The sequence below is a fragment of the Mandrillus leucophaeus genome, unplaced genomic scaffold, assembly GCF_000951045.1.
Source record: "Mandrillus leucophaeus isolate KB7577 unplaced genomic scaffold, Mleu.le_1.0 Scaffold690, whole genome shotgun sequence".
Taxonomy (NCBI): domain Eukaryota; kingdom Metazoa; phylum Chordata; class Mammalia; order Primates; family Cercopithecidae; genus Mandrillus; species Mandrillus leucophaeus.
The window spans coordinates 2,164,777-2,190,993 of record NW_012107475.1 but is presented as its reverse complement, the minus strand read 5'-3'; the positions used below and the strand labels follow the sequence as shown (position 1 = coordinate 2,190,993).

Sequence of the window (26,217 nt, the reverse complement as noted above, 5' to 3'; positions counted from 1 at the left end):
AAAATGACTGTTTAATTATAATATTTTAACTTGTAGATAATAGTTTTTAGTGCAAAAACTGACTACACTGTTTAGCATACATAGCATGTTTATGCATTTGATTATAACTCTATTTTTAATGTAGAAACATATACCGCTGCCAAAATTTATTAAATGTTTCTCTCTGATTCTTTATAAAATATTTCAAATATTTAAGTGATTCTCTTTAATACTCAAATTCTATAACTACATATGATAAGAGTTTTAAGAATACATCATTTTTAAAACAATTACTAAATAAGAGCTTTTACACATTACACTTCTATCAGTTTATCTGTTCTCAAAACTCATAACATTTCTGACTTTATCAGATTTTTATTTCTGTCAATGCTGCTTTATATTAGTTTACGTAATTAAAATTTTTTATTCTCTACAATGTAGATGTTAAAAATTGCATTATTTCTTAATGCCTTTGAGAATTGTTTATGAATTCTGGTTAATGAGAATTAATCTATATCTATATATCTCTCTATTCATTGTGTTCTCTATTATACAATGTGTATATATCTATGTGTATTTACATATACAAAGATATACAGACACACCCTTACACATATACACACATCATTATTTTTTTCAAAAAGGCAATTAACATATTTTATACTTTTCCCAAGGATGCTTTTTTTCTTCTGCATTTTTTATTCATTTGAAGAGCTTTAGGTATCCAAAGCCAATAGAATAGGAAATGTGCTCATGAAAGAAGGCCAAGAAGTCCATCTGTGACTATTCATTTCTCTGAGCTATCATTTCTTTAATTTCTCAAAATATTTTTTCATCTGAAGCTTGACTATCTACTTCACTAAACAAACAGAACTGTTCCAACTTCTTAAAGCAGTAGATATTTTATTTTCCCTAAATCGCAAATGATCTTTTTTTATAAAAAAGAAACACAAACAAAAAAACAACTATCTTCCTTCAGCATCCAAAAATTTTTTACTTACTCTGAAACCCTCATTCTATGTATTTAAGACATTTAAATTATTCATTCCTGTCCCTATTTATAGAGATTTATAGGACATTATAACAATAATATGTTTATATATGTTTTCTTATTTGGTTTACTTCAGGAAAATCTGTCCAAATATTTACCATCAAAATCTCTTTTATACTGATTATGGGGTCAATGAATTATTCTTATTAGTAATATTTTATCCCTGTGTAACAGCTGGTAATACCTTAATAAAAGTTACAGAATAACCTTTGTGATTTTTACTTTGAAGTTTGGTTTTGCTAATAATTTCAAACACTGTTTAAAATTATTTTTTTGAAGAGAATCCTTTAATTTCTATACTAGTTGAGAGCCCTATATCCAGTCCTTTCATACCTTTGACTGTGTGATCTCTAGTATGTCTTTCAACCACTCAATGCCTCAGTTATCTTATGTATAAAACAAGGGAGGGGTATAAAAACACCTTGTCATTGCAAAAGAATTTTATAATGCTCTCAATATGATTGATATTTCATTTGCCTTTGTCTGAATGTGCTTTCTGTGAACATTATATCTCCATTTTTATTCTTCCCATCTTATCTATCTTTTCACAGAAATATTTTTACTTGAATGTATGTACTAATTTGTTAAACATATTACACTTTGCACATTTATTAATTGAAAGACGGCAAGTTTAATAAATTAGCCTACATTATTTTATATACTTATTTACTATGTCTTGTAAGTTCTAATATCTATTTACTCTCTTTCTCTTCCCTGAATCTTTTTCATGGTAACATTAACTTATAGGTCCTAAAATTTTTACATAAATATAGCATTATAGGTAAATATATTTATCTGGAATGTACTAAAAAGATATAATAATCAAAGTATAGGTAAATTGACTAGAACAAAAATCTTGCCTCCTTCAAATTAGCTTACATATAAACATGCATATATTATCTGAACTGCATGAAGGATAATAAGGAACAAGTTCAATAGAAACTCATATGTAAAAATATTGGGCTAGTGCAAAAGTAATTCTGGTTTTTGCCATTAATTTTAATGTACTTTTGGCAAAACCGTAATTATTTTTGCACAAACTTAATAGCTGCACATAATAAAGTGACTCAGCAATTTCTTATTAAATCTAGACTAGCTTCAAATTTTTATTTATATTTTAAATCAACCAAATGCAATATAATGAATAACATTTTCTTCTAAATGTAATCTGTACCAAATGACAGCTCAGACAGAACAATGAAGGACTGAAAAACTAGTGGCCAAATCACGCTGAAAAGCTCCTATCAGTAACTACTGAAACACTAGGAAGAGAAAGAAAGGGGAAATTCGGAAATGTGCCCTCCATTCTTACAGAAGATGAAGAAGGAGGAGGAAGGTAAAAGGGGAGAGGAGGAAGAAAATTCCAAAGACCCTGAAAAACAGTGAGTGAATGCACAAAGATTAGCATCTACTTAATGTCTTAAAGGATAAATGAGGAAATAAGTGAAAAACTAAAATGTAGCGTATTGCTAAATAATAAATAGCTGATAGAACTCTAAAGTTTATGCTGTAGTCATATTTTATACATTGAAACCATTTAAGATCTTCTAAAAGAAGAAAGAAAAAAAGATAAAAAAGAATAACCTAATACTCAAAGTAATATTAAATATTATAAAGAAACACATTCCTTTTAAAAACTGAAAAACACAATGTTAACTATGAGTGTTCAAGTCCTGCATACTCAAGACTTAAACGTTGAACTTTACTTCTAGTTGTGAAAGTCAAGTTCTGTCAATGGGTGTCTAAATGTTGCCTTCGTGCTGTGGCGCACTGCATGCTCTCACCACTCTGGCTCCAGTTCTACGATTAAATATGAATTCTTGTTAGGTCACTTTATTTCTTTAAATTTCAGTTTCTTCATTTAAGTATGAGGTTCCAATAATGATACGCACAGTTTTGTTTTTTGTTTTTGTTTTTTTTTTTTAATCGGACAGGGGCCTAGAACTCCATAGGTTTATTTGAAATGCTATATGCACTTTTATCATGTTTAAACACATAATTAAGTTTCCCTACATGTCTTACAGCATTCAGATGATGTTTATAAACTATTCTTGTAATTCCACTAACCTAATTTGGTCTATTTAAAAGTTTTGCAAGAACTTAAGACTCTGTATTAGAAAATAAGATACCTATGTCCCAATGTCTTATTTAAATGTTATATATCTAATATATATATTCCTTAACATGTTGTATAGTTGACACACTTCTTTATATCTCTGCTTTCAAAATATCATATCCAGAAGATTTTCAGAATTACATTCAGAAGTTTCATTAGCTTTATACTGCAAATCTCTGAGAAATTGTTAGCAAAAATCTTTAAGATTGTAGTCATTTTACCATGTTATTCATAATGCTCCTTGCCTTTATGCAAAAGTTGACAACTATGCAGCAAGTGAAAAGTTTGTAAAATAACACATGGGAAAAAATAGCAATCAATAACAATTCATTGTTCTTTGCTGTGCTACTACACTCTAGTGCAGACTAGTATTTATGAGGTCAGTAAATCAAATCTCAGGTAGACAACAGGTGGTTAATAGAGGCAGAAACTACAAATAAAATTACCACTTGTACTCTGGTATATTGCTTTTAGATACATTATAGACAAATATACCATTAGGATTACATCCTCTGAAGGCAATTCTCAACACTAAAATGCCATCCATTGTTATTAACTACTTCTTGAGCCTGCTTTTTATGCCTTTTACAGGGCTATCTTCAGGTGAACTAATTTAATAGTATCTGGTGACTTCCCATGTACATTTGTCCTTTCCCAATATTAAATTTTAAATCCCTCCACTTAGACAGAACATGCATTGCATTTGCATTTCTCCACATTTCTTAGTGAGAGCATACTCAAAAATTTCGGAGTAAATGGTTTTAAGTCTCTGGAGTTTATAGTCTTTATCCCAAGGTTTAAAAACACATACACACACACACACACACACACACACACACATATACAGATCTTGTTTTATACTTATGATTCAAAAAAGCTTAATAATCTGCAGGAAATTCTTTCACACAAAAGTCCTTCAAATTGCCTGGGTCAAAAATGAAAAGAGAAATTGCTAATTGTCTCTAGACAGACAATTTTAATATCACTACAGTCAAGCTTTAAACACTCTAGGCTCACATAGGAGTTGAATTCACTAGTTATTTCTTAGCTTTTTGTACTATGCTACCTGTATTCCAAAAGAAGTAGAACATTAATAATTAATTTCTTTCAATGAGTGGAATTTTTGAAATAATATTTTATATATGATTTATTATACAATAAAATATCTAAATGCACTTTAATATTTGAGTTAAGAAAATCGAACTATTTTTCGTTGTTGTATTAAACTACAGCATATTTTCTTTAGTTGCTCTAGTAAAAACTACTTTTATTATCCAGAATATTTATCCATAAAATCATCATTGCCTCATGTAGTACTATTCCATTTAATCAAACATCAAATAAAAATTCCATTTTGTTAATTTCTGAAAGAGTAGGTATAGTGACTGGCAGGTTATTCCAAATAAATACATATTAGAAATTATGAATGAGAGAGACATAAAAAAATAAATTTTGCACACTGTGATTTATATGCTAATACTCATTGACAAATTGATGCATGGATGAATAGAAATAGGTAGGTAGATGATTGATAGATGTAGTAGCAATAATTTTCAGGTGATGAAAAGATCGCTAAATAAAAAAACAAGTGTATTAATGTTTAGGATGGAATATGAATTTACACAATCTCGATCTAGCTATAAATTATGATAATCAGTTTAGTATTTTGGATACATGCTGTTTTGTGTGTTATCACAAACTAAATAAATCATATATCTTTATTAACTTTAAGAAACAAACAACACTTCGTCAAATTTGAGAAAGAATAACTCCTGTTTATGAAGCTTTTGTCTAATGACATATTTTATTTGGACTAAGCTAAAACTAAGCTGTAACACTTCCCATTAACCATAAACGAGATTGTATAAGAGGAGTCAGAAAGCTGCAAATGAAAGATTAAAATAAGTGAATGCCTCACAGGATGGACCATATAATCCTTTGATAATTACATTCATTTTAAGATGAGCCATTCAAAATTGCTACCTGTCCAACCTACACAAGATGAGCAAACTAGAAGCATGCAGATAAAAATTGCTAGTTGTCTCTAAACAGACCATTTTAATATCACTACAGTCAAGTTTTAAACACTCTAGACTCAAATATGAACTGAATTCACTACTTCTCATTTAGCTTTTTGTACTATGTACTTGCATTCCAAAGTAGAACATTAATAATTATCATTTCTTGTCTAACATGTAAATGAGATTTAAAATGCAATGACCACCTTTCAGTTCTGCTTGTACAGTGTTTGTCATAAGCTAGACTAATAAGACTCTAACAAAAAGATTACAACCTTAAAAAATGTATAGTTTCAAAACTGTGGATGAAATTAAAATCTACATAATTAATCCACCTTGAGTATTGATCATTTATAAAGAATAGATAACTAATTTCATTCTTGCCATAAACACAAAATAAATTATCAACTGTTTTCTATTCTCCTTTAACACAGAAGGTAATAATAATAAAATTGGAATTTACATTAATCACATGCTTGCTTCCAAATTATGATTTGACAGTATTAAAAAAGTTTGTTTGCTAGGTTGTGAGGATTTTTTCCAACTTTCTAATTATTTCATAAATTTTAATGCATTTAGAAAATGTATTCTTAAGTATCCAATGATTATCTTTTTAATTAATAACAAAACTTGAATTTCTGCCCAAGTTCACAAATAAATAATAGCAGGTTGTCCTAAGACCAGTCATTTTATTTAAAAATTAAATGTCTTAAAGTTCATAATTAAATGTAAATTTACACATTTATTGTATATACTTTCTTAAAAGAAGATATTAAAAATTGAGGCAATGATGTTGTTTCCATAATTTTTTTAAAAAAACTTTAAATTGTTATCTATATACAAGTTCTATGAAGTCATAAACTGCCACTTCAATAGATGTGACACAATTTTATGTTTCCATGTACATCAGCAAAATGAGCACTGATAATAATTCCATTAGGAATCAGGAGAATAGATGCTTAGTCTTGTTACAAGTGATTTAATCAATTTAGAATGTATATGATGAAGATAAAAAATAGAAATGAACTTATATGCTAAAGCAATCCTTCACATCTTTGATTCAGAAGGTTAACCAACAGAGAATATAAAATTAGAGATAATAGATTAACAGGGGAATTAAAAAAAGGGCCCCATGGCTAAGTGTTGGGCCATGCTAGTTAAACAAACCTAATCAGATTTCTTTACTGCAAGAATTTTCAAAGTCTTTAATTTGTTAATAGTGAATTCCTAAAAGAAAACTCCACTACGTAGTTCTCCTGACCTTATTTGATGAGATATATTTTCTCTGTAGAAACAGCTTAGTATCTGATGATTTGTAAAAGCTCTCCTAAAATATGCTATGATGCAATTACATTATATTGGCACTATGAAGGGTATCATTTTACCAACTTTTTTTTTTTTTTGCTCCAACTTCTTCATGGCTATAGAGAAGTTGGGAAAAACATTTATGTATTGGAATATCCCACATCAAAATAAATCAGAGTTATTTTCTACAACATTAAAAATTTACATTTGGATAGCGTCACTTAAAATATTAGAGTAATGATTCATGTTTCTTACACAAAACTAGTTTGGCAAATTCATATTTCAACAATAAAAGCCAGAACCAGAAAGAAAGTACAACAGAACTCTAAGACGTGAAATATTTGCACCTACTATTCATACATTGTTAATGTTTCATTAACTTGGTTTAAAGAAAATGATGGTTTAAAATAACAAGAAGGGAGTAGTCATACCGCTTAGAGACAGGCATTCTGACAACTGATGACAACGAAGGAAAAATAAAATTTCAGAAATGAGCACTTGAAATAAAAATTTGGAGAGAACTGCATGAGTGATGAATCTTTACTTCACTAGTCAATAAATCTCTATGGCAGCCACTGCCAATTACATACCCAATAATATCACTTTTCTAACAAAACAACTGAAGTGGCAGTATGCTCAGATAAAAGAAAGCCATTTCTGCAATCTCTCTTGCAGCTAAGGCTATCTAAGCAAAATAATTCTACTTAATAAGATATATGGAGAGGAAGCATCTCCTTTCTGAATAAAAAAGTGAAGACTTTTGTAGGTTGCTCTTTCTCTTTTATCCCTTCTTCCCAGTCTGGGATACAGAAAAAATGCCTGACATTTCAATGGATATCTTGTAACCATGAGGATAAAAGTCTCTAAGAATGATGTAGCAGGTAGATAGAGGTGCAATGTTTCTTCATATTACCTTTCAGCTGCTGTTTCAATTTTGTCTTGTCTAATTTGAGACTATGAACACAATCATCCCCTATTAATTCAAACAATATGGTCAAGTTTCCTATTACCCACAAGGGAAGCTATTTCTTCTAATACAGGCTCTGAAGGTATTACTGACTTTCAGATAAAAATAATTGATGTTTATAATATTGCTACTAAATGATCTTAATGAGTTTTATTCCTTTTAGAATTTTTAATTAAAAATTATAAGCAGGAAAGAATATGTTGTAGTTGAAACATTTTCCATGTAAAGAGTTAAATTTTTATAATTTAGTATTGAAAACTCAATAATTAAGAAAACATCAATATTCACAATGACTCATTCCCTGAAAACATCATCTAGCTAAAGTCTTCCTGGTGTAATTTCTCTTGCCCATAGATATGTCCATGTGTGGTTAACTCAAAACTGTTATGCTAATTGTTTAGGTATAAACTTATTTTCATGAGCAAGAGGATAAATTGACATTTACTTTAAGTTTAGAATTGCTTCCGAGGTTCTAATTGTCTTAATAACAACCTAACTTTTTACTTTTGCTTTCAAAGCTCTACAACCTTGTCATTATCTTCCACATATCCCTCTTCATACATTGTGCATATTTGTATGTCAATACATTCCACCTGAACTACCTGCTATTAACTTTTACAGCTTATTGGTTTTCCCTTCTCTTGAACATATTACATATTAGTCGTATCTTAGGGCCTGCTCATTCTGGCTTGCAATAACTAATTTTGCATCTCTTTTCACCAAATCTGCATTTGGTGACTCTCCCCATTGGTAGTTTTATATTTCTTATAGTGGGAATATTTAAACCATGAAAATTGGCAAATGCTACAAAGGAAAGCCTCTTTCACTGCCATAGCCAATTATTAAACAACTCTCATCACATCACTGAACAATAAATATCATTTATGTTAAAGTTTTAAGCCAATTTTATAGATGATTCATGAATTACTCTTGACACAATTTAATTGGTAGTGTCAGTACCGGAAAGTTACCAGATGTACACGGTGAAACAGAAGGATTTTTGTACATAACATTGTAATAATATGCTATCAAATGTATTATTTAGTAGATCCAAATGAACTGGAAAGGCTTAGAGAACTGATAACAATGATCAGCTCTACTGATTTGTAATATGTTAGTGATAACAAATTTAAATTGTGGTCTATTTTTTAAAATATATAATCTTAATGAAAAGTAAATAGGATTTAGTCCTAAAGGGTTAACTAAAAACAATAAAATAATGATCATCTTTAGAATTTATGACTTCTAACTTCCACTTAAAATTTATATTTGTTATAGGAAATTAACTCCAGCAATAAGCGGATTACAGATCTTATGACCTATTCTTATTATTTAAATAAAGTTATAACAGTATACTGTATTTTAGTTTATTTAATGTAGCTGAGATTATTCCTTATTGGGTTATGAGATTATTATTTTATGAGACTGTTATGGGATTACAAATTATTATTATAATCATCTATTGATCATTTTATAATAACATTTCTGAAGAAAAGTCATAATATTGGTGGCCATAAATTCAGGCAATTTTACAAATGTCAAAGTAAAATAAAAACTATAATTATACATTCAAAACTGGAGTCTATTTTTTAATATACAATGGCTATCATGTAGTTCCATTTGCTGGCTATCAATACCATTTTTTTTCTAAAACACCCAATTGTCCAGTCAAATTAAGAGTGGCTTTAAATTGAGAATAGTAAGGAAAATGGCTCATATATAATATTACATAAGATAAGATAGGTTTGTCTTGTAAAAACTTATTTCTTACCAATATAGCTATTTATTTGCAAATAAAATATCAAACTTAAAAAGTAGTTATCTTAAAAGGACTATGAGAGTGATTTACATTTGAAACAATCACAGGTCAAAAGCAAATGTTTAGCTTGCAGTATAAACTTGCTAAGGATTTTAATAGCAGTAAGTCCAGAATTAAAAGGCTCCAGGCAGACTGTCCTCAGATCAGTCAGAAGGTTCAAGTGGTTTCTAATAATAAAAAATAAAACAAACTATGCTTTTTTAAGGAAAAAACAAAACAAAACAAGGACACTCAGTAAGTAAATGACATTATCAACAAGGACTTGAAACTAGCATTGGAAAGGCTAAAATCATCTGGCCATTTAAATTGATTTAAACTAATATGCAATTATCTGGATGACACAAAAATAGCAACAGCTACCATCAAGATATAAAGCACATAAGTTTTTCTATTTTACTAGAATTTTACCTACAAAAACAATTTTTATAGCATCTTTCACAAAGCTGAATGACTTGTGGGTTTTCTATATTCCCACTAAATAAATTGGAAATGTCTTTTGAAAATATAGACACTCTATTGTATCAAACAAATCAATAAAATATTTTAAAATTATATATATGCATTCTATATACAGTTGACTACCTAAAACAGCTGAAATATGTTTGGAAATCATTTATTAATTTTGTTTTCAACTAAAATATCTAAATAAATATTATATATATTTGTTGTTGTTATTATTGTTGTTGTTTTTGCTGTTGCCCAGGTTGGAGTGCAGTGGCATGATCTCGGCTCACCGCAACCTCCACCTCCCAGGTTCAAGTGGTTCTCCTGCCTCAGCCTTCCTAGTAGCTGGGATTACAGGCGTGTGACACCATGCCCGGCTAATTTTGTATTTTTATAGAGACAGGGTTTCTCCATGTTGGTCAGGCTGGTCTCGAACTCCTGACCTCAGGTGATCTGCCCACCTCGGCCTCCCAAAGTGCTGGGATTACAGGTGTGAGCCACAGCGCCTGGCCCCAAAATAAATATTTTTAAATTCTTAGGTGGATGATGTAAAACATTATTTTTAATATCTTCCTAATTTTAAATATTGAAGCTCTAATTGAAAATTGAAGTAGTAATATCAACATTTCAAAATAAACACACATTTCTCTAAGTATGAATCTCATTTTTGCATGTCCATCTACAAGCAAAATTTTCTCTATTTTTAATGTTTCTTGTTTCGTAAAATCACTAGATTATTACCGGTTTCCAAAACATATCTTCAGTCTAGTGAATTGCTAAACTTATACTGAAATACACCTCCCAGTACCCCCCATTCTCAATACCAATAATAGTAAAGGAAGCAGGGAAACACTTACCTAATTTTATTATGTTAAAATAATATGCAGGTGCATATTCTGAACCAACTTAGATGACAGTTGTAGCCCTATTCTGTTTATAATGTTTATCATGCCAGTAACATTCAAAACCTACAATTTCACCTTTGCTTCAAATATTAAGTGTATCCATTTAATAGGAAAATTTACTGCAAATGCATTCATCTCATTTTATCATCTAAGGTGTAGTCAGAAGCCCATGAGAAAGTGAAATGTTAAAACTAATTAATTAATTTAGGATATAACATTTCTCATAAAGAATAGCAGGAAACTATGTTATATCCAGGCAGGAAAAGAGGAAAATCACCCTTTATAAAGGTTAAAGGTACTAAAACTGAAAGTCTGTTTCAATCAATGCTCATTAAATAAAATAGAAATAATAACTACAGGCTTGAAATGCAAATATATATAATAACTTCATTAATATGATTTTCTGTCATTAGGAATGAAAGGTGAATTTCTGGGCTTCCAAACAAAATTTCAAAAATGAGTATAAAATCAACACGTTTCTTACAGAGATAACTTTACATTTTCGTAGTCACCTTTATTATGCAAGCGCTAACTAGAAAAACTACACATATTAAAAGTTGATGGAATAGTTTGCATTGTCATTTGTTTTATTAATTATATTTATATACAAAATAGATCAACCAAGATATTTCTATCCAAAGATATTCAAATTCCCATTACTATTTAGGACAGACACGATATTTTTTCAAAAAAAAAAAAAAAAAGAACCTCTCTCTTTCTATATCTGTATACCCAACAGGATTGATATGAAAACAGTTTAATTTGAATGATGTAATTATGTAATGGAATGTAAAAAATTATAGCAATTAAGGTGTTGTGACATGCTCTAATGAATGAAGTTACACTGGTTGATGACACTATATCTCCTACTCATTAATTATTTGGATAGAGTGTATTATTTTACTTAGTATACAGGAAGTTATGAATTATCACTAAAATTTTGTCTGAACATTTTTATTTAATATTGATATTTCTCTCATATTCATGAATTACGAAAAAATCAAAACAATACTAATACCACTTGAGTCTTCAGAAAAACTCACAATGTTGTTTTATTCTTTTAATACATGTAGCTAATAATTTTCAGGGAAAAAGTGTTAGCATTTCCAGAGACTAGTTTTATAAAGCAAATCTACACATTTGATTGCTAATGTCTCCTGTCTAGGTGCCCAGTTGATTGGAAACAGTTTTTAAGCTTTCTTATTTGCAGTTTAAAGAAAAAGACATACTTCTTAAGTACAGCTAACTAAGGAATTTTTTTCAAGGAATTACCTGTTACTGTAAAACCAGGTACTACTAACAAGCAGTAAAAAGATTTAATAGAGCATACTTAATTTTTTTAAAAAACAGCCAAGTTCTTTTTTCTAGAATTTTGAAAAGAAAAACGAGAAGGTAAAGTTAATATGATAGGCAGAACAAATTAAGCGATAAAAATGCCTTTTTTGAATATGTTTTCTATTTTCTTCTAAATTTATTTTTTCTTTAGTGCCACATTCCTCCCCATAATACGTTAAAAAGTGTTACAATAACAGCATTAAACAAAAAGAAAACATCTCTAATCTCATTTGTGGTGAGGGTGAGGGGCTGGGGGCTGATATATATATGTATTTATTCCTTAAATCAAATCATAAAAACACACAGTTACTAATTTTTAAAAAAGATAATAACTGAATCTCTTTATAGTTCTCAAATATAACCTGGCTGTTGTTGACACGCAATATGTATTAGTTTTCTTCTTTTTTCTCTCAATAGTTTCCCTCACCTAACCCACCACTCTAGTACAAGACTATATAGAGAACCATCCATTTGAAAGGACTCTAACCCAAATAATTTACAACAAAAGGACAGCTTTATCCAAGTAAAATTGTAACAAATTTAAGTGTCATGTTTGATATTAAAGAAAAAAAACTGACCTATTTGTCTACATTTCTCAAGACAAAATTACCTTTTATGAGCACAGTACTCTTAATCATTAAGACATACAGAAAGAAAAAATAAAAAAACCTAGTAAACAATTCTTTCTTTCTTCATGATCTTTATGTCACTGGCTTCCTGCACAGAATGCACTGTTTCAAGGTATATGTTCATATAAAAGCTGTCGCCTGTCTTTACTAGACATTGCAGATTAAAATATTTCATTTACAAAATTGACATTTTTGTTAAAACCACTGATTTTGCTGGAATCGTTGTTTCAGATTGAGAAGACCTTTCTCAGGTTGACTGAGAAACCTTCCAAAAAGACCAAGGGCAGCATTTTTCCAGTGGCTATGGAAAACAGTAGTGAAATTTTGTTTTGAGAATTACCACAGACAGACCAGTCTCGTGAGGTGTATTCTTACAAGCAATACACAGTACTCTGCAGCTATGAAAAATGTTGCTATCTAGAAACAACAAAACATAAAAGAATAAGTGTATCACTTGGTAAAAAATGTTTGTTTTTCCTTATCTTGTTGGTTCTTAAAAGACACCTCAGAAAAATTATTTATTCTGGTCCAAAAAAAAGGAAGAAAGGAAAAAAAAAAGAATAAAGTGGAAGATAAACCAGTATTAGTCTTGTCCTATTAGCTTCTCAGCTTGAATTAGCTAGTGAGAAATGTATAAAAGACACAGCAGTAACTGCCAAAGAACCTACTACACCCTATTGTCCAAATCTTCAAAAAAAAAAACATTAATTTTTTAGGGGTGTGTTGCTCTTATCAGATGTGTGTTTGTGTGTAAAATACAATTACATGTTCCATAAAGGATTAAGAACAGAGGTGCCATTTTTGATAGCAAATATAATAATTTAATAAGCATTGAACTTCAAGTTTTAGCACTCTGAGTTTCTTCATGTCACCCCATAAACTGTAACTTATTAAAATTAATTTTGCGATTTACTGAGCTAGACATCATGAAACTTCTAAATGGAAACAAATCATCACAGATGACCATAGTTCTCAGAAGTTCATTGGCCAAGATATTTTTGAGTGGAAACACTTAAAATGACCACAAAGAGGAAGTCTTTTTGTTTCCAGGAGTCTTTCAATTCAATTCTGGTGATGGAGGCAAAGAAGGATACAGAGGCCAATAATTTATCCATAGAATTTGAAAAATAAGCATATGCTATCAAATTTCTGCTTCTGTGTTTATACTTAATTTTGACCTAACAATAGTAAATTATATTTATGTAAAAAATAATTTATAGATTGATGTAGAGACTTCTAAAAAATAAATAAGCACATTTATCCTTTATTTGTCCTTTAAAAATAGTAACTAGCATTTAATTACAGAAAATTACAGAAAAAGCACATTAATTTTAAATTGCCTTGTCTTACTCAATTTTTTCTCAAATCTTTTATGCCTGTAAATGTTTGCCATCATTTAAAAATTGAGAGGTGGAAAATATGTTTGATTTCTCCTCTGAAGATTAAATTTTCTTCTTTGTCCTAGATGGATACTTTCAGTCCAGATCTCTACTGCCTCAATTACCTTGATATCATGTTTATCACAACTGAAAAGAAGTCATTGATTCAACTTAGTTTCAATTGGTTTGGTTCTACAAAACATACAAACTAAGAATATTTTCTGCGTTGGTGATTCCACATATACTTGCAACTATAAACATCATTGGAACCACTAAAAATAAAGAGGTACATTATAACATAAAATAATAATTTTAAAAATATTATTTAATGCAGAAGTAGCCTCATCTACTATGGAAATATTTTAATCCACAGTTTGAAAATGTATATAATTTTCATCAATGTTTACTTTTGGGTCCATAATTTAGATAAATATTTGTTAATATTTAATCAATTTTAACAATCACTTTCATATGTGATAGGCATATTCACAGAACAGCACTTATTTAAAACCAAATTTTCAGCAAATTTTAGGAAAATGGCTAAGAATTGGGAAGCAGAATAAGTGGGAAGAAGAATAACAAATAGGCTTTTCTGCAATTTATTTAAGTAAAAAATAGGACATTAAAAATAAAATATATCTAAAGTTCTGTTAAGGTAAAATTGAAATAGTTTTTTTTTTTTTTTAGTAAAAGTTGGCAAGTTGGTGGCAAAGATAAACAACAAAATTGGCATTTCATTTTAATGTGACAAGAGTCGTTTTGACAGCGGACTAGTGTAACACTGAACATCCCACCAAAACAGTTATCTATTTTTAAGTGCATAATAATTCATTGTTGTCCTTCATCGTATGTTAAATGTCACCCATCACTGTGACAAAAATATGAAAGTTATTGCACGCTAGTCCATAGCTGAGATCAAAGCTGTTAATGCAAGCACTTTGGATATGGTTTTCTAAAGTCAGTTAAACCATCAAAAACACTATGTCTAGAACATCTTTACCTCTGAGCTCCAAGAGAAATACAGAATATTTTTTAAAGTATAAGGACTTTCAGTAATGCAATAGCCTTGTCACCTTGTGACCACAGATCATGTTAAAGCCAAAATATAATGTTAAGACAGTCTTGGTGGTCACTGTAAATAATAAACCATTGAGCAGATTCTGGGGAGTCCATCCCCTGCTGCCTAACCCACTAATATAATAAATAATATTCTAATACTCTAAAAATATTTCAAGGCAATTATATACAGAAATGTACAAAAAATTCCTATATTCTCTTAACTTAGAAAAATGTTATGCATGTAGCATATTGAATATTCTTTGATTTGCTCTTCTACCTAAGAAGTTCAGGTTAGTTAATATTGTTTGGCTTCCTTTACACTTTCTCCTCTATTTGACCCTAATCATTTGTTCATTTAAATAGCCTAATGCATTTTTATGTAATAGTATTCATACTGCAAAATTTGGTATAGCAATTTATTCTCCAAAGTTTATTTGTATTTTTAAATGCCAATTTCAGAATAAAATATGCACTATTAAAGACTTAGTGAATAATTATTAAGGTTACATCAATCCTGTTGGAGAGATATGAGTGTACCATTATTCCTTTCTTTTAGGTTTGGACTTCAGTTATTCATCTCTGTACATCAAGCTTCTAAGAACCCTAGACCAAGATTTACACACTGAATTTCAGAACAGCTCAGCTTTCTTGGAGATACATATGGTTAACAGGAAAAAAAATCTAACTTATGTGGGAATTTTAACTGATCATTTTATAAACATTATCTATTATATCAACATCAATAGTAGCTTTAGTTTAATAAAATAAATATTTGAAGCAAGGTGAAAAATACATTTAATTATCAGTGTAAGGGGTGGGTGCCCTAACCAGACTTTTTGTATGACTAATTGCCCTCTCTATAATCATATGCCTAGGTGAAAGAAAAGAGAAAGAAAAAAGAGGGAAAAACATTTAGGGGAAAATCTAAGTATGAACCCATCATGGACAAGATTTCTTCCTAATCCTCTGTCAGCAAAGAGCTACTGTTAGAATCTTGGGATAAGGTCATTCTATGTCTAGAAAGCACTATCCCAGGCTAATCCTTACTCTTAAATAAGCATTCAGAGCTAATTCGGATAAGCATGCTGATTATGTCATTATGCTATAAATAATAATACAACTGCTTACAGGAGATCATCAAATATAAAACTATATGGAGACAAAAGCTAACACCATGCATCTCCTTCTTAATATTGGTTAAATACATTTAAAACATTTATTAAGTATTATTAGATGATTTTTCTTAACATAAGAGTGAGGAGAAATTTTTAAAAGGCATTCACAAAATAATCTACTTTTAAATTCAATTTGAAAAACTTAAATTCTAACAATTATTATTAGATCTTAATTTGTCATAAAATTAATATTAATATGATAGGATAGCAGATATTCAATAAGCTTCTAATCTATTAGTCTAATGACAACTTAACAGTCTTCCTCATGCCCTGTTTCCTTTCTAGTTGTATGTTTCTCTCCAGCAAAATATATATTACAAGATATTTTTTAGAAAAACGTATGTAAAATACATGGCATTCATACAGAATTTAGGATAATTTAAATATTATTATAACTTTGTTCAAGGTTAACAGATATTTATTGCCAGATATATGCACTGATTGTGAGTTATTCAGAAAATAACACATTCAGTTGGGTTCATTCTGGGATTAAAGCATTTCGTACAACTCTTAGTACTTATGGGTAGCCAATAGATATTGTTGAATAAACAAACGAATAAATGAGAAATTAATTTTTAATATTTTATGGGATCTAATTAGTGCTTACTAGAGGCTCAACAAATATTTGACTAATTGAGTGAGCAGTTGATAGAATAATTAAACAAAAGAGGAAACAGAAAACCAATCGAAGGAGTAGTTTGGTACCTAAGAAAATATGCTAGGTAAATTGTAATAATAATAACAGGGACGATATAAGATGATGACCAAAACAAAAGTAAAATTAATAATGTTGAGAAATTTTGACAATATTTAAATCACTCATTATAATTTAGTTTTGAGATAAAGCGTTTTTATTGCAAAGTATGACATAATTCCCTAATAGTTAATATTATGTAAATTCTAATAATAAATATGAAATCTGTTATTAAAGTGGTAGTTATTTTATGCCTTTGTTTCTGTGACTTTCAATGAAAATAAAATACATGAGAATTTTTTTGAAACATGATCTTTCTTTTCTCTATAATTGTTATGGAGAGAAAGAATATACTTAAAGATAAAATACCACGTTAATTATGACATCAACAATGATGTCAATGAGTGTATCAGTGACCTCTATATAAGACATAATTTTTTGATAGGTAAAATAAGAATGCTAAAGGAAGCATGAAAATAAATGTATTTTAAATTCTAACAGATAGTGATTCCATTTAAATTACAAAGGCAATTAAATTATGCAATTTAAACTTGAGCATTTTATTTGTCTTTGCCCATCACAAACTTCTTTTATAGTAAAAGTTCAATACTATGTCAGAGTAGATTTTAAACAAATTCATTTGATTTGGGATGTTCAGAATTTAAAATTTAAATTGACCATATTCAGACTTTGCTTTTAATCTGATTTTTCAATTTTATTTTTTCAAATTTAGAAATATTTTAAACAAGATTTTAAGATTGAAAATTGAAAAAAAATATTCTGAGAAAATCCAGAAAATATTTATTCTTGTGTTATTACTTTACCAAGAATCTCTAATATTATATATGACTTAATACAATTTGTCTAACATTATTACTTAATGGGATATCTATTAATTTGCCCACAAATGAAGATTTTAAACTGATTATTTTTAATGAGGCAATTTGTTTTGAAATTGTTGAATAAGAAGCTGAAATAGTATCATTTTCCTATCTGTTCACTTAATAACTAATGACAAAATATAGCAGTAACATTTCAAAATATAAAAGCAGTAGCAGTATTAAAAAAATGGTACATTGGCTGACTTTATGTTCTCAAATAGGATGACGTACTTGAATTTCTTTCATGTAAAATCAGTACCGATTACCGTAATTACACAGATGCTGTCTATGATGGTTTATCAAGTGAGTTATAGAAATATTTTGAAAAGTTAGATAAGTGCATATCCATCCATATGCCTCTATTTGCAAATGTACTTTTTGTAAACTGGAAAGGAAACCAGATGCTTCAGTATTTGCTTTGACTCTAACTTCAAAAGCCGTGGGCTTGGCAAATTAGGAATAACTAAAATTCCTAATACAAATTTGAAGTAACCCAAAACTCTGTGTTTAAGATCTCCAGAAAAGTACCGTTAGACCTAATTCAGCTTGATTAATGCCCACACAGTTGCCTCGAAGTTGTCTCATGACATTTTCCTCTAGGCTTTATTTCTATCCTCCTGGGAAATTTGTTAATTTAAGAAAAAACAAGGGTACATGCAGACATAAAGGAAGCCTTTTTCTATATTTTGGAGTATTTAGTTTTCTGTTTGGCCTGTGGGCTGGCGGAAGAGTTTTCTAGTCATTGAATTGCTTAATCTGAAACTCTTGCGCTTATTTCTCTGAACACATAAACTAGAGTGGCTGCGTCTGTCACTATAAAAAAGATGTAACTGGTCCAAAGATGATCAAATATGTGAAGGTTGTTTTATTCTCACAGAAGGTGGAAAAAGCTGGAGCTAAAAGTTTAGGAACTTCATACTCCAAATTCTCATTACTGTGGGGAGAACCCCAAAAGTCACATAAAATTTTAATAGGCTCTACCGTACAGCTTCAAATGCTATAGGGCAATATGCTTCCAATACATAGTTTTGGGCAAATGCGAACAATAATTATCTGAAGAACACAATTCTTTTTTTTTTTTTTTTTCTTGAGATGGAGTCTCACTCTGTCGCCCAGGCTGGAGTGCAATGGCACGAGCTTGGCTCACTGCAAGCTCTACTTCCCGGGTTCACGCCATTCTCCTGCCTCAGCCTCCCCAGTAGCTGGGACTACAGGCGCCCACCACTATGCTTGAATAATTTTTTGTATTTTTAGTAGAAACGGGGTTTCACCATGTTAGCCAGGATGGTCTCGATCTCCTGACCTCATGATAGAACACAATTCTTAATATTTAACTAATTAGGTAAAAATAATGCATTTGCAAAATAATTACATATAAATATGTAAAAAATTATCTGTGGGCAAATATATAAAATATATAAAAATATTATGCTACTTTTTTCCTTTTCTTTTTTTTTTTTTTTTTTTTTTTGAGATGGAGTCCTGCTCTGTCTCCCAGGCTGGAGTGCAGTGGCAGGATCTCGGCTCACTGCAACCTCCCCCAGCTTCAAGCAATTCTCCTGCCTCAGCCTCCTGAGTAACTGGGACTACAGGCGCACACCACCATGCCCAGTTAATTTTTGTATTTTTAGTAAAGACGGGATTTCACCGTTTTGGCCAGGATGATCTCAATCTCCTGACTTTATGATCCGCCCACCTTGGCCTCCCAAAGTATTGGGATTATAGGCATGAGCCACCACACCCAGCCAATATTATGCTACTTCTAATTGATTTTAGTCATTTTTTAACTTAATTAACTAAAGATTTTTATGACTAGAAAAAAATATATATATATTACTTCATTGGAAAAAAAATGTTTAATTCCTTATTGAAAAATAAGTTCAATTCTTTACAAATACTCTTACTGATAAATTTATCAAAAGAATCTATGTAACATAATTGAAAAGACACTGCATATTTAATTTTGATTATACAGCACAAAACATATATATTTATACTTTATAGGTATTTTTATCACCATGAAAAATTATATGTAGAATTCTAATTGATTTTTAAGAGTTATCTTTTTGATATTTAAAAAATATAAAAATTCAAAGAATATAATGAGTATGTGGCTTAACTCCATGTTAATAGAGTCATGAATCCTGAGGCACAATACTAATCTTCTTAATTAAAGCAAAAGTAAATTAAATCATATTGAAATAATCTATCAGTTGAAAGTCTGATAGTGAGGGAAGCATAAATAAACATGATTACGATTTCCACCTCTGAGAGTAAAATAAAGTAATACCATCAACATAGATTGATCTGTATCACAGATTTTAAAGGCCATTATTAAAAAATAAAATTTATATATTTTTCATTTAGGCATTTTTCTTTTTTTCTTAATTTTTATTTTTCATAGAGATAGGGTCTCCCTATGTTGACCAGGCTGTTCTTAAACCTCTGACCTCAAGGAAATCTTCCTATCTTGGCCTCCCAAAGTATTTGGATTATAGGCATGAGCCGCCATGCCTGGCCTGGTATTTTACCTTCTGATCCTATGACTTGAAACATACCCTACATGTCAATGACAATAAGGTACTTTTTGTAGTGGCATTTATTCTGTGGGAAAAAAAAAAAAAGAAAAAAAGAAAAAAACCATACATTATGTAGAATACTAGGGTAGTCCTTTTATAGTTAGAACGTTTATTATAAATTTTTTGGTTCCTTAAAAAAGGCCTCCTTTTAAATTTTAGTACTTTGGTTTTTCTTGTAACTGAATTATTAACTCAAGTTAGTAAAACATGTTATTTTGGTTTTGGTGCATCAGAAATCTTTGAAGTGAGGCAATGATTCATTTATCATATAGATTTAAAAAGCTTTTATATTCTGGTAATCCCTAAAACACTTATAGCTTACTGACACAACCAGCATGCTCTCTGCCCACAAAGACAGGACAGTACATTTTGATAAATGAATGTAATTCTTAAAACTTCATTATTTCTCAGCACCCCGTGGAAAATAAAGAACAGAAAAAGTAAAATTGATTGTGACTTTTGACAATTATTAGTTAGATAAAGGAGGTAACAATTGCCAAAAAAATCACAAAAGTGAGCATGTTACCTGGCTATGACAAAGAGCACACAACTGACACCCAAGTAAGCCAGCAGAATATACATCCAGATATCAGGGGAGAGAGGATTCAGGAAGGAGAAGACGCCTGGGTTTGTACCATTGGGCTTGCGGTACAAAATACTTATTCCAAGTGTCATAAAGGGCTTGGAAAAGTCGATGACCTTCTCTCGAACATAGGTAATAGCCAGTGGAGCAACTGCAAGGTCAGCTTTCTGTAGACAGAAACAAAAAAAAAAAAGGAAAGAAAAAATTTGTTTCCAGTCACAAGAAAAAATCAGTAATCAAATTAAATAAAACAAAGGTTTCACACTTAATTGTCTCAGTAATGATTATGTTAAAATTTAAAGCATTACTCTGAAGTAAAGAATCTGATTTACTGCACTAATCATTTCTATGTTCTTCTGGATTAGCAAATCAGCGTTTACTGGAAGTACATAGAGAAATACACTTCATAGAATAAAAAAACTGAAGCAACTATTGTACACAGTACATGAATTATGCTACCAACCTTCTCGTAATTGCTTTTATTTTAAACTTTAAAAATCTATTTAATATTAACTATCATTTTCTTAATACATTGATCAAATTATAATAGCAATAAAAACTACATCAAATTACATAGCTGAGAATTAAGAGACATTCTGATTTTAAAACTGTAGAATACAGTTAAAAGGTTTTAGTCTTTAAATAGTTAAACTATTGTTTGAAACATCTCTCGGTGTGAATCTGTTTACTACCTCTAATTTGTTTTATATTATTTAATGAAAATCCTTGCAGCCTTGCCTAAATTGCATTAGGAAATGAGTTTTTCCATTTTCACAAAGTTGCTAATTTTCCACGGTAGCTTAAACATGTTGAATTAGTAATGCTTTTCACTCATCAGGTTATAATCATCTGTCAAAGATGAACTTAAGCTCTAATATATTGTAAGAAATAATTATAATATTTTAAAATAACGAAAGCATCTATGATGAGAAACTATATTGCTACATTTTATTATTAATAAATATAAAAATTTTCAAAGAGAAAAGAACAAAATGTTCACTGTCAAGAGTTAGAGAAAGACATAAAAACATGAAATTATTCCTCCATGTTTTCTTGTCTCAGGCAATATCAAAGGACTTAACAAAGAAACTTTTCTAACTTTGTTGACAATATTATTCTCTGTGTGTGTTTTTGTGCATTTGTGTGTTGGTGGCATGCAGGGAAAGAACACTGAAATGCTTGGAAAGAATATCTTTGAGAGGAGCTACAGAGAAAGACATTTCTCTAAAAACCAGCAGGAAAAAGGGTTTTAAAAATTCTGGGGGAGAGCATCATCATATTTTATATTCATAAATCAAAGAAAATATCAATTTAAAATAATAATTGCTAATATTCTTTAGGTAGCTGTAAAACAGGCACTATGTTAAGAACTTCACAGAAATTGTCACATTCCCCATAAAACTTACATAATCCTACTATTATTCCCTGTTTCAGATAAGGAAAATGAAACCTTGAGAAGTTAGAAAACGTATTCATTTTCATAGAGTTAATTAATCATTGGAACCAGGGTATAAAGTCAACCTGTGGGAGTCTACACCTAGAGTGTAACCATGACGTGCATCTCAAAAACCAACAATGGAATGATGGAAGAGTCATTCATTCATTCATTTGTACAGATGGAAAGGGAAATGTATAGAAACAACTCTAGCGATTGAAATATTACAGTCTTTCAGAATTTAGAGGTTCAGGTGTAGAGTGCAGGCAGAGAGAGTATTTTCTCCAGGAAGGAGACAGTACTTCCTCTAAGACGTAAGGGAGAAACTAAAAATTGTTTGAAAAAGTGAACAACTTTGTTAACAGAAATAAAGTAGTTGATATGGTTTGGCTCTATGTCCTCACCCAAATCTCACATTGAATTTTAATCCACACGTGTTGAAGGTGGGGCCTGGTGGGAGGTGATTGGATCATGGAGGTGGTTTCTGATGGTTTAGCACCAGTCCTCTACTGCTGTCTCCTGATAGAGTTCTCAGGAGACATGGTTGTTTAAAAACGTGTAGTACTTCCCACTTCCTCCTTTCCCCTCCCCCATGCTCTGCCATGTGAGGAGGGTGCTTGCTTCCCCTCTCCCTTCCTCCAGGATTATAAGTTTCTTGAGGCTTCCATAGCCATGCTTCCTATACAGCCTACAGAACTCTAAGTCAATTGAACCTCTTTTTTTTTTTTTATAAATTACCCGGTCTCAGGTAGTTCTTTATAGCGGTGTGAGAATGGACCAATGCAGTGGTAGTTTAAGAAATATAGACTTCAGGTAAAAAGTGAATAACATAAAGTAGTAGTTTGTCCCTGTTTGGAGGGTTGACTACACAGCACAATTTATACATATGTTACTTCATTCTGTACCTCCTTTCTCTTAGGCACATGAAAAGCAAAATTTTATCACATATAAACCATATAAGCAAATATGCTATAAAGTGGTAACTTTTTATTTTTTAATTGACAGATAAAATTTTATGTATACACAACATGTTTTGAAGTACATATACATTGTGAAATGACTAGTCTAGCTAATGAACATATGCATTAACTCACGCAGTTATCATTTTTATGGTAAAAATACTACATCCACTCTCTTCTTATATAGAATATTAAAAAGTTAATTTCATAGAAGTAAAGAGAAGAGGCCGGGCATGGTGGCTCACACCTGTAATCCCAACACTTTGGGAGGCTGAGGTGGGTGGAACATGAAGTCAAGAGATCGAGACCATCCTGGCCAACATGGTGAAACCCCATCTCTACTAAAATACAAAAAAAAAAAAGCCGCGTGTGATGACACACGTCTGTAGTCCCAGCTACTTGGGAGGCTGAAGGAGGGGAATCACTTGAACCCAGGAGGCAGAGGTTGCAGTGAGCTGAGATTGCACCACTGCACTCCAGCCTGGTGACAGAGTGAGACTCCATCTCAAAAAAAAAAAAAGGAAGTAGAGCGAAGAATGGTGGTTACTAGGGGATGGGCTGATTATAGGGGTAGCGGGAAAGGTTGTCAAGATGCTAGCCAAAGGAAATAAAATTTCAGTTAGACAGGAGAAAGAGGTTCAAGAGATCTATTGTATAAAATGATTATTATAGGTAATAATATATTGCATTCTTGAAAAATGGTAAAACATGTCTAATTCATATACAACAAAAAAGTTAGAAAAAAATTCAAATAACACATATTAAAAGAACACAGCTACATTATTCCAAAAATGTTGTAATATAGGAATATATTAATAGGACTGAATAGTCATATATTAATTTTTAAAATTTATTTAGCATCGCTTAAAATAAAAATTATATTCTAAATATGAAAGAGAAAAATAGAAATTATGTAATTCTATAATATTTTTAATTATGAAAGATATTAGCCATTTAAAACAAAGGATACAAATAGACACATTCAGACATTTCATAAAAAGTTTAATGTACAAACAGACTGTATTACATCCATATAATGGAATATTATTATTCAGTTATAAAAATAAATGAGCTTTCAAGCCATGAAAAAGCATGGAGGAAACTTGTATGCATATTGCTAAGTGAAAGACACCAGAGAATTTAGAGGGTCAAGTTCAGAGCCTCTGAAAAGGCTACGCACTTTATGATTTCAATTATATGACATCCAGGAAAAGGCAAAATTATAGAGACAGTACAAGGTCAGTGGTTGCCAAGGATTCAAAAGAATTGAGATAGTGTTGAATATGCAGAGCACAGAATGATTTTAGGGTGGTGAAACTATTCTGTAGGATGCTATAATGGTGGATACATGATATGCATTTATCAAAACTCATTGTACAATACAAAGAGATAATTCTAATGTAACTATGGACTTTAATCATAAATGTATCAATAATAAATCATCAACTATAACAAATGTACTACAGTAATGGAAGTTGTTAATAACAGGGGAAAATGTGTATGGAAATGGAAAGGGAGAGGGTCCAGGAAAGTCTGCTTTCTGCACAATTCATCTGTAAACCTAAAATTTCTCTAAAAAATAAATTATATATTTTTAAATAACAATATGTTGTCTTTACCACATCCTCAGTTAGTAGGTATATTGTGTTAAAACAATTTTGCTTGTGTTTGCAGCGCTAGATTGGGAAGGTGGAAGGGGAAAGAAAAATGAATGTCATAGTAATAGCTAGCATTAATGTGTCTATTACGAGGCAAAAATGTGCTGCTATATTATTTGGAAGATTTTCACCTCTATTGGTACTCACTACAGCCCTACAAAATTTGTAGTGTGATTTCCTTTTTACAAATGAAAAACAAAAACAGAATAGCCAACCTGAAACCTGAGATATTAAGGAAAGTATGGCTCCAAAGATGACTTAATGAGGCTCATTTCCCACTATTTTTCTGTACGACCATTCAAATATATCATATCCATTTCTGTTGTTCTACCGGTTTTGTTATTTCCCTGCCCAAAATGATATTCTTTTTTCTCTAGTATTTGAATTCTGTAAGACACGTCTCTGGTTCTTTTCCTCCTGAATACTCTATCCACATGAATTTCTCTTCAGTGAATTTGTATATAATTTATAAATAGAATCATGTAATTTAACAGGCAGCAATATTTTATGTTGTGTTATTTCTGGTTACTTCACACATAAGTCAACCAATATGATATGAGAGATCTGAATGCACATATTATTGTAACTGTATTGTCTCAGTTCCTATGAGAGTGAAGACACTTGAAAGCTTGCAGGCATACCCTTCGATCAAAGCATGTAACTCTAAACTGAGGGAACGGTAACATTTCCCTCCCTGGAAATCTAACAAAGACACCTACACAGCAGCCATCTTAATAAATTAATAAGCATTAATTTAATATTCTACCATTCTATGTGAAACTCTTCCAAATTGTCTTATTCATCTTTATCATCATAATGAACCTAACATCCCTACGGCATTGGATAAAATTTGACACCAAGGAACTGCTTAGTAAATGTCTGCCGAATACAGTTTCAATTTAACTTACTGAAATTTTCAAAGACAACCACTCAGAGAACTTTTAAATGAAACTTTTTTTTAGTCTTACTATAGAAATAAAATTTATTTGTACAATAATATAATTCCAATTGAACTAACCATCTAGATAGAGCAGATTAATTTCTTTTACAGTTACATAACTAATAGCAAACTACCGATTATATCTTATAAAGCAATGGTAAAAATTATTGATCTAATTTCTGGAAACTTAAACCAAAAATTACATAACAAAGCATATCTTCATGAATGGCACAATGACTCCAAATTTCAGTATGTTGTGAAGCTTTCTTCTTTATGAAGTTTCTGAAGTCAAAGAACATAATGATCT

At 30.5% G+C, this 26,217-nt stretch overlaps 1 protein-coding gene across 2 annotated transcripts in view; it reads right to left on the bottom strand.

Moving 5' to 3' along the window:
• GRIK2 (glutamate receptor, ionotropic, kainate 2) overlaps positions 1-26,217 on the bottom strand; it is a 747,114-nt gene that overhangs the window by 186,060 nt on the left and 534,837 nt on the right. For both annotated transcript variants that reach the window (XM_012002617.1, XM_012002618.1), the window contains one exon: positions 20,862-21,085. In XM_012002617.1, coding sequence (XP_011858007.1) covers positions 20,862-21,085 — 224 coding nt within the window. The remainder of the gene's footprint in view (positions 1-20,861; positions 21,086-26,217) is intronic.